Source organism: Ischnura elegans, chromosome 1, assembly GCF_921293095.1.
Source record: "Ischnura elegans chromosome 1, ioIscEleg1.1, whole genome shotgun sequence".
Classification (NCBI taxonomy): domain Eukaryota; kingdom Metazoa; phylum Arthropoda; class Insecta; order Odonata; family Coenagrionidae; genus Ischnura; species Ischnura elegans.
This window is the reverse complement of record NC_060246.1, coordinates 30,568,129-30,581,920: the sequence shown is the minus strand read 5'-3', so window position 1 is coordinate 30,581,920 and position 13,792 is coordinate 30,568,129. Positions and strand designations below refer to the sequence as shown.

Below are 13,792 nucleotides of genomic sequence, written 5' to 3'. Positions count from 1 at the left end.
TGGGATCGAAGCTTTAACCATTAATAGCTAAATTCTACATGGAAGACTTGGATGAAAAAGTTCTTGATTCAGCCCCTCTTATTCCAAAGTACTTATTGCTATAGGTAGTGGGACACACCAGCTTATCGAATGGTTCCTGACCCCAAATTGTTGGGAATGAAAAATTGGTTACCTACAGCAATGGTGAAACTTGCCTTGAAAAAATCATTTGGCTAAGCCAGAATTCGAACCCAGATCTCCGAATTGCAAGTCAGGTATGCTATCAGTTACACTACCAAAATGAATCACTGTATCGGTGTGCAGGAAGGGAGGAGTGTCATCGCAGGGACCAAATCCCAGCCTCTTAACTTGAATAGTCAACTTCACACACACTGTCACCACTACCATACAAGATCCTTTTTGAGGGTTGAAGGAACCCAAACTAAGGCCTCCTAGTCAATAACCCAGGATTATTCGCAGGGCTGGAGAGACCGTGCTTAGGATGCGTAGTTGTTGGTAGATGTACATATGCAAGCACTCTGAAAACAGTCACATAAAGAGTCATTCACACACAGATGTCTTCAACAATCCAGGGGAAATTAGCTTTAGAAGAGTGGCTGATGGTCTGAAGGACACGAGAAACAGGTTAAATATGTATTTCAGTGCAGAAAGTGGCCCTCCTCTGCAAGCTAGAGGAATGAAGGTACTTCCAGCACAAAGTTGAAAGCCTCTTTAATGTCAATTTTCTAAGAAATTCTTAATTTACTGAAACAAAAGAATCAGATGTTTTTTCTCAGAGGTCTAAGATATTTATTGAATTGGTCATCCTCATGGCATCTTGGTTCCACTGGCGATTTTTTGGCGATGGCGTACTTTTGGGCTAATAGGTGATTCATGCAGTAGTTGACCTCCAGAAACTGGAAACTTAGAAGCAGGTAGGCTGAAAAAGGTCAGTGGGTGAGAAAAGGGGGGGGGGTGCGAAATACATTTCTTTTGTTCTCGTGTAACTTGATATTTTTTTTTAAGGTAAGGTCTTCGTAATATGATCCCTGCGAGAGCTGGGACCTTTTTTTTATTTCGGAGAAGGGGAAAGCTTCAGAGGGGGGCTAGTGCTGAATGGAGGGGGATAGCGGATCTTGGGAAATGCGCTAATGTTACTATCCCATGGTACTCATGCAGCAGTTGACCTCCAGATGGGGAACTTCGAAGCAGGAAGGCAGAAAAAGGTCAGTGGGTTAGAAAAGGGGGACGTGAGACAAGTCTTTATTGTTCTCGTGTAACTTGATATTTTTTTTCGAAGCTAAGGTCTTCGTAATACGATCCCTGCGCGAGCGAGGACCTTTTGTTTGATTTCGGAGAAGAGGAAAGCGTCAGAGTGGGTGAGGCGAGTGCTGAATGGAGGGGGATAGCAGATCGTGGGAAATGCGCCAATGTTACTATCCCACGGCACTGAGTTTCTCCCTATGGTAGTTTCATCTCATGGAAAAGATTCAAACTAAGTGCCTGTCCTTATTAGCCATAAATGACACATGGTAAACACTTCGTCTCATTTATACGAAACCTGCGCGAGCTGGGGCCTTTTGTTTGATTTCGAAGAGGAGGAAAGCGTCGGAGGAAGGGCCGAGGGCTGATGGATGGAGGGGGAAGCGGATTTTGGGAATTGTGCTACGTAGTTACTATCCCACGGCACTGAGGTTTTCCTGGTGGGGGAAACCGGGGATTTTAGGATTTTTTCACCCGGATCAATTTAGGCTCCCCACGTCAAACTCTTTTCACCGCTCTAACCCGCGAATTTGATGTAGTTTGTCAACTTGCCTAAAACGGCGCTGCATGCACAAAAAGACCAGAGTCCTCTAGATTGCTCTCTCAACAACACTCTCTTTATACTGCAATATAGTGGACTCTGATAAAGACTAGAGTTCTCTACATTTTTCCGAGTCAACTACCAACGACGTGCGTTCGACAGTGTACGATGCGAAGTACAAAGTATTCGAGGTATTCGAGGCGGTACGTTTCGCATAACTATTCGAAACCTCGAATATCGAATACTTTCTAGTATTCGAGTATTCGCGGATACTATTCGCACATCTCTAATGCTTATGGCTGATTGCTACAGTCAATATCTGTTGTTGATATGGGAAAGAAATGATTGGTTTGATATATGAGTACAATAATCAGAAGAAAACTGAGCATAGAGACAAATTGAACAAAAGAGTAAAATTCAGCATTTCTTTTCCACGTAGTGAAATAAATTTCCTTCCAATATTTGGAGTATGTATGAGTTACTTAAATATGCAAGAGGCAAATTGTCTGCTCCATATTCAAAATTAAACATTATTGGTGAAACACACCAAAATTTGCTTTTTGAAAAAATCTGTTCGTAGTGTGTCAACACACAGAATATATCCTGGAAAAAAATATATGCATATGTGCGTATACTACATGAGCTTTCTTATTAAGTATACTTCTTCTCTTAACCTATGTTAACACACATTACTACTTTCATTAAGTGAACGTATATTCCATAGAATTTTTAAATGTGGTTTTTTATTTATTCCAGCTATTTATTTATACCAAGTAAATTTGAAAGGAATATATTCTGGAGAGTGGGTGAGTGGCAATTTCCAATTTATTTAATAAATATGTATAATTAAATTTTTAATATTACATATATTGTTTTCTGCTATGTTGCCTGTAGTGCAATGTATTTATACTAGGTTTGTGAAGAACACCCTCTACTCTGCAGTTGTGTGACCTTCATTAATTGTCATTCTCATGAATATAAATAAATTTATATACATACATCACTGAATGGGGTCTATAAAATTTTGCTGACACTCAACAAAATTTATGAACTTTTCCGATAAGTGTGCCAATTTTCATGAAAATAGCCATAGAGTAAGTTTATTCTTATATTACGATAAATGTAGCTCAAGAGAAAGTGACTATAATTAGAGGTCAAAAATCGCACACGAGCAATGGGACAGTAGGCCAGCACTTATTTTTTTCAAAATGATCAGATTTAAAAATTCATGGTCTCAAAATGTGCGAAAGGGTGAGAAAAAGATTGTATAAAAGTTTCAGGTTCGTGCGACGTCAGATAGCCTTGCCTGAGGGCCTTAACACATTCAGTGTCGAGCACGTCAGTTGACGTGGTCCCGTCCAAGCTGAGATACGGAGCACGTCAATTGACGTACTCTGATGGTCAGGCCAGGAGCCCTTTCTCCGCCTCTGTATGTGACTAATATCCACTTCCGATGCATCCGATCGTGTATATGGCCTTCAGCAAGCTTCCCTCTTTCGAACCGTATGCGCCGTTTGTAAAAAGCAGTATTTGAATGGAAGTTATGGCACCGAAACCTCCATCTATATTTCTTGCTTATTTTTAGGGCCAATTTTGACGACTTTCATGAAAATCGGGCCCGAATTGAATGTGTTAATGCAGTTATTTTGAATGTTGAGTTTTTCGGCCCAGATAAAAGTTTTCTTAGGTAAAAATGATATTTTAGAAGTCTCTGGGTAAAAATTTCAAATGTTTTGTAGTATCTTGATTCCTTCATGCTGAAACGCTGCCTCAAAGGTGCATGCCCCCCCCACCTCCCTGCCTCCAGGCACGCCTCATGCTTCTTGATTCACACGACACTCCTTAGTCCCATGGCTCTTTCCTCCTTCCCCTTACATGCTGGCAGAGTGGATCTAGAGTGAGTGATAATGACAAGGAGGGGACAATATGATTCATTTGTCAATGCCACTTTAGAAAAAGTACACTTTAAGCGAAAAGGGGGAGGAAAACTAGGATTTTCATGAGGTAAATACATTGAAACGACTGTATGAGATCTCATTACTTTTCATGTCTAGCATTCAAAGTTGACATTTTGTTCTCGGGAAAGCTTTTGTGGTGGTCCTCCCCATCCCCTTTCACTCTACCTGTCTCCTTATGTTGTTTCACACCCTATTTGTGACTGTGGTGACTATTGACAAATGAATCATACTGTCCCCGCCTCATCATTTTCACTCACTCTAGATCCACTCTGCCAGCATGTAAGGGGAAGGAGGGAAGAGCCATGGGACTAACAAGGAGTGTCATGTGAATCAAGAAACTCGTGGCATGCGGCGGGCATCTTTGAGGCAGTGTTTCAGCATGAAGGAAAGGAAATGAGGAAAGCTCTAAAATATCATTTTTACCGAAGAAAACTTTTTATCCGGGTCGAAAAACTCAGCATTAAAAATAATTGCATTGCAATAATAGGTGCCTCAGGCATGGCAATCCGACGTCGCATGAACCTGAAACTTTTTTCTCACCATTTCTCACATTTTGATACCACAAATTTTTTAAATCGGATCATTTTGAAAAAAAGCACCGGCCTAATGGGATAGTCTGTATGTACCTCACTGAGACTAATACGTATATGTTTGGTGATGTTTTGACTCTGTGTCTTTCTTTGAATTTATTAGTAGTACTGGAGGAAGTTTCATGGAGTGAAGTAAAAAAAATATGAAAAATACTGTAAAATAGGAAGATATTGCTGTTGAATTTCGATGTTACCACTGAAGAGAAAAAAGGGAATATTTGGGTGGTGGCTATGGTTTCACCATCCTGCTCTTTCCAATTATTTCAGGGTATAGATGGAACTCCTGTGGCAGAATCCATCCACCGAGTCTTTGTTTGGTCCCAGTGGGATGCTCCAAACCAATGCCTATTTTACATACATCATAGAAAAGCAGTAACCAGTGTGGAAGGTGAAGATGAAGGCTCATCATCTTCATATTCAACCGGTAACCATAAAGATGGTGAAGCGGAAGAGACACCTGTTTCCCCCACACTCTCATGCCTTCAGTTTCATGATGACCTTCCTCATGAAACAGTGGTGAGTTCCACCTTACTAATATTTTTTCATAGAAAAGTGCTTAATTGTGGTCTTCTGATTCAAGCATTAGGCTGCAGGTTGAAGAATCCTGGTTCATATATGGTTGAAGCCTGGGGGCATCCCTGATGAAACCTAGAAATGTGGGCTTTGGACTTTGATGGGAAAGGAACTTGTGTACTGAGAATGTTTTAATTTCCAGTCTAATGGACCAGTTAAGAATGAACACTTTATCTTCACCGGGGATTATACCATAAATAAGTAATAATGGCGTATAATATATCCCTTTCATTTGTAGTTTCTGTGCTGGGTAAACTTTTCTCGGTATTTCCAATGGATTAAATACTCCGTTTTTGCCAACATTTCGAGGTCCGACGTGGGGCTCATCCTGCTCAATGTCACTTTATTTGTTTTATGTTTGCTAAGTCACATTGTTACAATTAATTTAATTTTTTGTATCAATCTGTGTTAAATTTACTAAAAAGCATAATTTCAGTTCCTGTGTTTGTGTTGCAGCTATTCTTGTCTTTTAATTGTAATCTGTTTCCTTGTATAACCCATTGTAAAATTATATTCAGTATTTGGAATAATGAGGAAATTGGTCAAGTGACTGAGGATTGGTCAGCTCTGTGGTGCTTGATGGCATTGGTTCTGGATTGGCTTGCCCGTCATCACAAACTTTCACTCACTTCTGATATTTTATTCTAAACCAGTTTCCAGGTATTGCTGACTGAGTACCCAGAATCTTGATTGAAATTATTTTTCTCCAGCTTTATCTGTATTGCTTTCTTTGTGAGGCAATCCTGAAAACCCTTGACGTGGTTAAGTATTTTCCCCTTTCCAAATTTAATAGTGTGGTGTTCTTCAATGGGTGATTTATCCAATTGTCCAAGCCTCAAGTGATGTATGTGTTCCTTGAGCCTAGTCTCAATCATGCAGCCTATTTCTCCTATGTATGCTCTGCTGCACTCACATGGGACCCTGTGACCTAAGGCCTTATGACCTGTGGGCCTTTGTGACTAACGCATCAAAATTTCTTTTGAGTTTGTGGAGACTGAGAGAAATCCGCCAGGAGGAAACTGATTTGCTAGTTAGCCTCGAGGTGGTGTCACTTTTTACTGGTTCCCCTGACTGACACTCTACAACTTGTGGTATACAACTTTGACTGTAACGCAGTGAAGTTATTTCATCACGTGTGAACATCTACATACCTTCAGTGGCGGATCTAAGAGGGCTATAGCTCCCCTACTTGGGAACCCAATTTACATTTGATAGAATGGTTATTTTCTTCCGACCCCCACTACTGCTGGAACTTTTAACCCCACTAAGCCGCCCCCTTGTTCCTATCCTGGATCTGCCACTGCCTACCTTCAATATAACAGTGAATTCTTTGAGAAGGCTGATAGAGTTGCTAAGGGATCCTCTCTTTCCAATGCTGATGACAATTTCTTAATGGAAGATTTATGGGAGAAAGCCTTGAATTCAGATCCTCCTCACCCAAAGCACCTCTCCCATTACATTGACGACACCTTCATTCTGTGGTCCCATGGGAGGGATTCCGTAGACCAATTCTTGGAACACACAAACAGTCAGCATCCCAACATCACTTTCACTATGGAATTGAAGGAAGATGGTCAGCTTCTGTTCCTAGACATCCTCATCCAATGGAGGGAGGATGGAATAATGAGCCACAGTGTCTATTGCAAGCCGAGGAACACCAATTTATGCCTAAATGGAAGCAGTCACCTACACCCCTCGCAGCACTCGGTGGTCCTCAAAAAATTGTTCCATTGAGCCAGGTCGATCTGTGACAAAGTCAGCTTGCCATCGGAGTTAAGACTACTTAAGAAGACTTTTGCACTGATTGGCCACAGTGGGCACCAGATTTCTATGGCCCTCCAAAGGTCTTTCCAGCCACGGGATAACCAGACTCGGGGGGAAAGAAAAACTGGTTTCCCAAGCTTGCCTCGCATATGTCTCCTCAGTTTCAGGGAAAATCTCTTGAATACTCTGGAGAGACAATATTGAAATCATTCATCAGCCTCTGGTCAAATTGAGGGAATATCTAGTCAAAGCAAAGGACCTACATAGTTTGTCTCAAGACTCCTGGCATCATGCGGGTCGCATGCAAATGCGGCAGAACATACATTAGAGACATAGGTAGCACCATCGAGACTAGGCTCAAGGAATGCAAACATCACTTGAGAAATATATCATACCTTCGGAAATATATTCTTAAGGGTTTACTGAAACAAACGAGACGCCATGATCTTAACGCTGCTTCAAATTCTTGCAACTATTCCTTCGAAATTTGGTCTCTGGTGTCCAAAAACAATGAAAACAATAATTAATCTTTGAAAATGATAGAACAGCAAATAATTATGTCCACCACAACATAATTTATCCCTAAACAGTGTTAATTAGTCACCCAAGTACTTTTGCTCCAATACAGGCATTGGCTCCTGTAAAACTGAATTATTAATGGAGGCCATGACATAAGCCTCCCCAATAATTATCTTCAGGAGATTTCAGGCAAAACAGAACTAGGGACAGTATTTGAAGGAAATGGTAATTATTCTTCAAAATGAAGTTTTATCCCTAGAAGAGTTGCAAAAAGAGTTTTTGTATAGTGTTCTTCTTATAATCCTGCAAATATAGTAAATGAACAGATGGTGGAGTTGAAAAAATCATTTAGAATGCCTCACTGGAACAATGAAGAACAATCTCGGAGTTTCCAATGATAATTTTTTTTCATTTTTAGAGGCACTCACTAGTGACCAGAATACAGGCATCCTTCATGGGAGATGGTATTAGATCCCTCTTGCCAACATGGAAGGTGTTGTGGCAGTATATAGATTATCATCACACAACTGATAAGAGAGAGTATGTTGGATGTTGGAAATAGTCAGTGCTTGATTTAATTTTTTCCTTATCCTGTTTTCCAAAATTTTTCATTTAATTTATTCTTCTGCTCGTCGGAACATACTTAGAAGTGAAAATTTCTTGGGGAAGTCATTTTCTTTGATTTAGATTCAAATTCCTCTAATAGTTCACCAGAGGCTAGTGTCTGAATATATCTTAAAATATCCAATTTTACAGTGCCTGCAAGTGTGTAAATATATCTACAACTCTGTGGACAATGATTATGATGTGTGTTCATTAAATTTTCAGCTCAACATTCCCCTAAATTTACCGAGCACACCAGGTGGTTGTAGTGATGCCACTCCATGTGGAATATATGAAGATGATGATCCTGTACCTTTGCGAATTCATGATTGTTCCCTTGACTTGGTTGTGCTGTCGCATCCGTCCGGTCTCATCTGTATTTGTCATCACTACCTCTATCAGGTAAGGATAAGAGTTGTCTTAAAGATTAATATTTATTAAGTCTTTGTCTTGCTGATGAGTATGTAGTGAGAAAGTTGCAAATCATTTGTCATCTTCCTAAGCCGAGTTACTTGCTAAGAGGCTTCTTTCTTATTTTAGCTGCTGATAAGGTATGAAAATTGTTTATTAATTTGGAAGTAGTACACTAATTGTGTTTAACCCTCGAGCAGGTGCACTGGCATATAAAGTATGCCAATTTTCGATAACCAAGGATTTCAACATTGTCCGTACATTCTGGTCTTGATGGCCTTGTGTATTCTTACTTTGAACTTTGATTGTCTGTAGTGTGACTTTTCAAAGCTTGAAATATTGTAGCTATTTTATTTTTAGACCGGCAAGAGGAACTGACACCCACAACGCACAAAGTGCACCGCACGACCGGCCCTGTACTCGTGCTTTGCTTTTCTTGAATGCCCTTGTGTATTCTCACGATGTTGTTTTCACTGCCTTTAGTGTGAGTTTTTAAAGCATGAAGTATTGTAGCAATTTTTTTTAGATCGCCAATTGGAACCCAATACTCGTGACATATAAATTATGCCGCGCGACCAGCCGTGCACTACCTGTACCACCTGTGTACCTTTTTATCTGTATCGCCTACTAATGTACAAGCTTGAACTAATATTTACAAATAAAGATAAATTTTAACAAAAATCGAGTGTTATCATATAAATGCATATACAGTAAAACCCCTTATTTACACTTTTCTAGGGACCCAAGAAAAAAAGTGTAAATAGCGGGAAATAGAGAATTTTCACTTTTATTCACATACTGGCTTTGGAAATGTTAATTTTTTAATTGTTCACTAAGCATTATTCCATAACATTGTTTCCCTCAGAAGCACAGTGTTTTTGCTGGCAGCAAAAATTGAAAAATACCTAATCCTGTTTTGTCTGCATTGAAAACATCTTTTGGGCTGTAACCCTTCCAGAACTCTAATATATTCAGATTCTTTCCACTGAGTTGCTGTCTCTTTGTTAACATCTTTGCTTTCACCACTCACCATCTTATATACAAGACTGTACCTATTTTTGAATCTATCCAACCAACCATTATTATAGATGCCATGGAATCTTCGATTCCCAATCTTGTGGGGAAATACTTTTTCTCAAGGGCCTTTGAGCCTGTTTAAACGATACATTAGCATGTACGATTGTAGGCAGGGGCAGATCCAGGATTTTTTTCTGGGAAGGGCACAGAGGGCCTGACAGGCAAAAGATCTTGTTTAATTGAGATTAAAAGCAAGATATAACGATGACTTTAAACAATTCTCTTTATTTTTATATCAAAGTTATTCTTATTGAATTAAATGATTAAGCCTCCTTTAGTAATACACAAAGCAAAGCAAACGTAATGATGACCATCAGGCGGATCCAGGATTTCTTTCTGGGGGGCACAAGCAGTGCCATATCCAGGATTTTGTTCTAGAGGGGGGGGGGGGGGGGCACAATGATACCACGTCATACAAAAGGAACGCAATGATAACCGGACGGTATTAAAAATCTTGCATATTTTTAAAGTGTCTGGGGGGACACGTGCCCCCCCCCCCCCATAGAGCCTCCTATGATAACCGTATGCAAATTTTGTCTATTTTTTTAAGCATCTGGGGGGGGGGCACGTCCCCTGCCCCTAAATCCGACTACGAATGCATGAACCAAATTTGAACAGGTTCTAGAACAGGTTTGAATAGCTATTTTCTGTTCATGCATACGCACAAGTTGGGTGAATACACGGTGCATTTTCGTGTTCATAATTTAGACATTAACTTGTACGGGTTAATGTACTATGTAAACAGGCCTTGGATGACACCATTTGCAGGGACATTTGATGATCTTGCACCTAAAAACTATTCTTTTCGAATTCGTTCTATTTCTTCTTACCTGGAATTCTTCACATATATTCTCTTTTTTGATAAATGGCCGCACTGGTTTGCATATTTTACAATGGCATCGCGATTTTTCACCACGGTATTGAATGTTGAGACTGGGAATCCGATCGGATTGCCAGTCCCAACATTCGAGTTGCTTCGCCAGCGTTTGAATCGATGCGGGTTCCGGTGTGGGAATCGACTAGCTCTAAAATTTTCATTTTGTCGTCAGTTAAAAATGTCCGTTTTTCACCTCGAATTCCCATTTTCAAGCCGGATAAATTCTATTTCCTGTACGAATTGAGGGAAACTTGGCAACACACGAGTGTCTGAACTACTCGGCGATCAAGTGCGTAGTACAAACTGTCTTGCGACTTCATAATTTTTGAAATTTACAATAGATTGCGATACAATGCTACTTGAATGGGATAATTCAAGTTTAAATAAGTTTTTTAAGTATTTAATTAACCCATAATTGCTACGCAACTGTTGAATGAAGTCAGCGCAAATGATCCCAGTTGTCGGTCAAGTTTTATAGTTACGGCATTTATCACGTTTCATCACGTCTGGTTTCCTTTCAAACTCTCGTATCAAATTATCGACTACATGATTACTGTCAACATTCCTTCAGGAGTTCTTGCATTATAATTATTACATAGCTCGATTGCTCAAAACACCTACTTTCGTATCATGAATCTTTTCGCCGCTGACAGAAAACTAGATGACGTAGTTCAACTTTTCGACGTTAGTGGCGTTCTGTCCCGCCACATTCAAATTCTTCCCGAAAATAATTCTCATTACGTCTCTCTCTCTTGGATTTTTAAATAAAAATGCGCGAAAGGAAGCCAAAAGACAGTTTTTATGGGCTGATATGCACGATTAATTGTTTTAGTACGCAAATAATTTTTTTTTAGTCGGCACGTCGTGGTGCACATGGCGGGAAAACGAAAAAAACACGGCGTAAATACAGGGTTCTATTTACATTGGAGAGATAGGAAATATGACGGGACCCAGAAAAAAACTTGCAATTTGCGGGAAAACGTAAATTCCGATAACGCAAATACGGGGTTCTACTGTATGTAGTATATCATAATTTCATATGCATATCGTGGACAAAGTATGCCACGTGCCCAGTCATGTAAAAATATCAGGCGAGCCCGCTCGAGGGTTAAAAATAAATTCTTAAGAAAGCAGTGAAAAAATTGAAATGAATAATGACGTACTCAAGAGCATAGTGCAGGGTGACCTTTCTTTTCTCTCAAGGGACTGCTTTCCTCAATACCAGGTTTCTATTAGGAAGGGTTAAAAATGTTTTGAGAACATCTGCTTATGAAAAGGGGTTGACATATCTGATCTAAAAATTACTGCAAGGATCCCTTTCTTGAAGCAGCTGTAGCTGTTTCACTCGTCGATTTTCAGAAAAAGATGAGCTTCTGATCATAAAAGGGTGGTTTCAATTGGGAAAATGGCATCTGGAGAAACCTGTTTTAAACAAAATGCTGATTCTCACTGCTCCAAAATAGTGCATCTAGATTAAAGATGTTGTTAGAATTGTTCGTCATGAGGGTTGGAACTCAATGAATGAAAAATCGGGTGATCGTATTTCAAAGGTGAAAATAAACCGTTATCATTCATGTTCGACACATTTTTCATGAAACTGCTGATCCCCTTACATATAAGTAATTTTGGGTGTGCAACATGCATTATGTAAACGTCAACCCATTTCCACTCCTCTACTAATTAAGTCTAGAAAGTTCAAGGAATAGACATCATATGTTGATGCCATGAATTCTATTGCGTGAACTCACCACATCTGGGTATCTCTCAAGTCTGCGTAATGAAATAGTCGCAAAAGAAAATGGTAAATTAGTCGACTAGCTCTCGTGAGATTGGCCTGAAGGCAACCAGACTCAGAGATGGTAATTAAACAACTTAGATTGCTGTATTTTCGGCGTTGCAATGTTAAAAAGTAGGAATTTTGAAAAACTCGGGAAAACCTTCCATTGTTTAGATCACTCCTCTATTTAGATTTCCGGATTATCGATCCCTTGCTGTATTGCAATAAAAAATGACATGAAATCATTTGTGAAGTAATTGTAATTGGGTATTACTTTAAAAATATAAAATACTCAATTTGTAAGGTAAAAGCTACAACTCTTACGAATTGAGGTCGATGACATTGGTCTTGATAGAACTAGATGACTTGAGTGGTGCTGTTTCAAGTATTGCTTGCTTTTCATGGAATGAATTAAGAGCATTAATAGGAGAGGGTGTATATGAATATGTATTCATTAGTGAAGAGGGGCACAGAAAAACTGTCTGTACCTTTTGCGATTTAGATGTGCGATTCAAATTTTGAAGTGCAATTACTATTAATATGTTCTCTGATCTTCTGTAGCCTGTGAAACCACCCACTTTTCCAGTGAAATTCTCTAAGGAAGGTAGTGATATGACTACTCCAACTGGCAATACATCTGTGCATTTTGCCTATTCTGTCACTCTCTTACATCATGGGACTGCTGTTCACTGCACCATCCCTGGAGTTCCATGGCCAGTGGCTCGTCAAGCTAAAGCTACTTTTATGTTCTATGGAGGTATGTGTAGTTATTTCTTTAATTATAATGACTGTCTTACATATAAAATGGAATATATTTAGTTGGAGATCAATTTTATCCTGCATATGGATGTGATATATATCCTTGTTATACCTCTTGACCGTATCATTACCTTGACTTTTATAATTCTAAACTCACAATTTATTCTGAAATGAGTGATAATGAAAGTTCTACCTTTGCATAGAGAACTGCATACCTTTTGGAGCTGTTGGATAAATTTCTCATCATTTTGTGGTTGATCTGTTTTCAAATGTGACAGGACAGCCGAATAGCTGATTATGTATGTGGATACACGGACTCAGTGAATTTAAGTACATATACAAAATGTCCAGTGGCAAAAAAAATGTAGGCCTTGTTTTGCATGTGACTCAAAAATTTAATATAATTGTCTTCAATTTGCCGATGGTATGGCACAGTGATCAGTAAATCTAAGGAATTATTTTTTGTTTTAAAGAGTTTAAAGACAGAAATCAACTTGGTTTGGTTAATCAACAAATCATATGGTTGACAGTTAATTAAGGGCATATATGCTTCTTCTACTTCTCTTTTTTTATTTTTAGCTTCACTCTAATTTCACGTGGGACCATTCAATAATTAGCCCTGTCAAGTGCTCAATCCACTGCCACCATTCTCCCCGAACAAAAAAATGACTAATTAACAGTAAGTCATCAACCTTGAATGTTTTAGGTGAATAATGGTGGTAGCAATTACGATGGTTCGATCAGTTTTAATTATTTTTCCTCTTATTAAACCAAAGAATTTAATTCGTTTCATGTTACCATGCTTTTCAGCAAACATTCAAGCAGTGGAAAAAATATCATCCAAACAAGACATTACCTACAAAATGCTCACTTCCATCGTAAATCATTGGATGAAGTGATTTGCCTTTGGCCTTCATTCCCCACATCCTATTACCTCTTGGATGGGGCTCTGCTTCCCAGCTAACTTAGTTCTGTTTTCAGAAGAGTAGCATTCACCTTGTTATGATCATTGAGATGGTTGTAAGACACCACATAACCTAGGGTGGTGTGTGTTTGTGTCGCATGTAAAAAGCTAAGCATCTCTGAAGGCTCTGGAACAAG

At 39.2% G+C, this 13,792-nt stretch overlaps 1 protein-coding gene across 1 annotated transcript in view; it reads left to right on the top strand.

The window, feature by feature from the left end:
• The window catches only part of LOC124157967 (protein pigeon), a 64,577-nt gene that overhangs the window by 10,934 nt on the left and 39,851 nt on the right, over nucleotides 1-13,792 (top strand). The window contains exons 5-8 of the mRNA XM_046533094.1: nucleotides 2,540-2,589; nucleotides 4,599-4,847; nucleotides 8,016-8,192; nucleotides 12,494-12,689. Coding sequence (XP_046389050.1) covers nucleotides 2,540-2,589; nucleotides 4,599-4,847; nucleotides 8,016-8,192; nucleotides 12,494-12,689 — 672 coding nt within the window. The remainder of the gene's footprint in view (nucleotides 1-2,539; nucleotides 2,590-4,598; nucleotides 4,848-8,015; nucleotides 8,193-12,493; nucleotides 12,690-13,792) is intronic.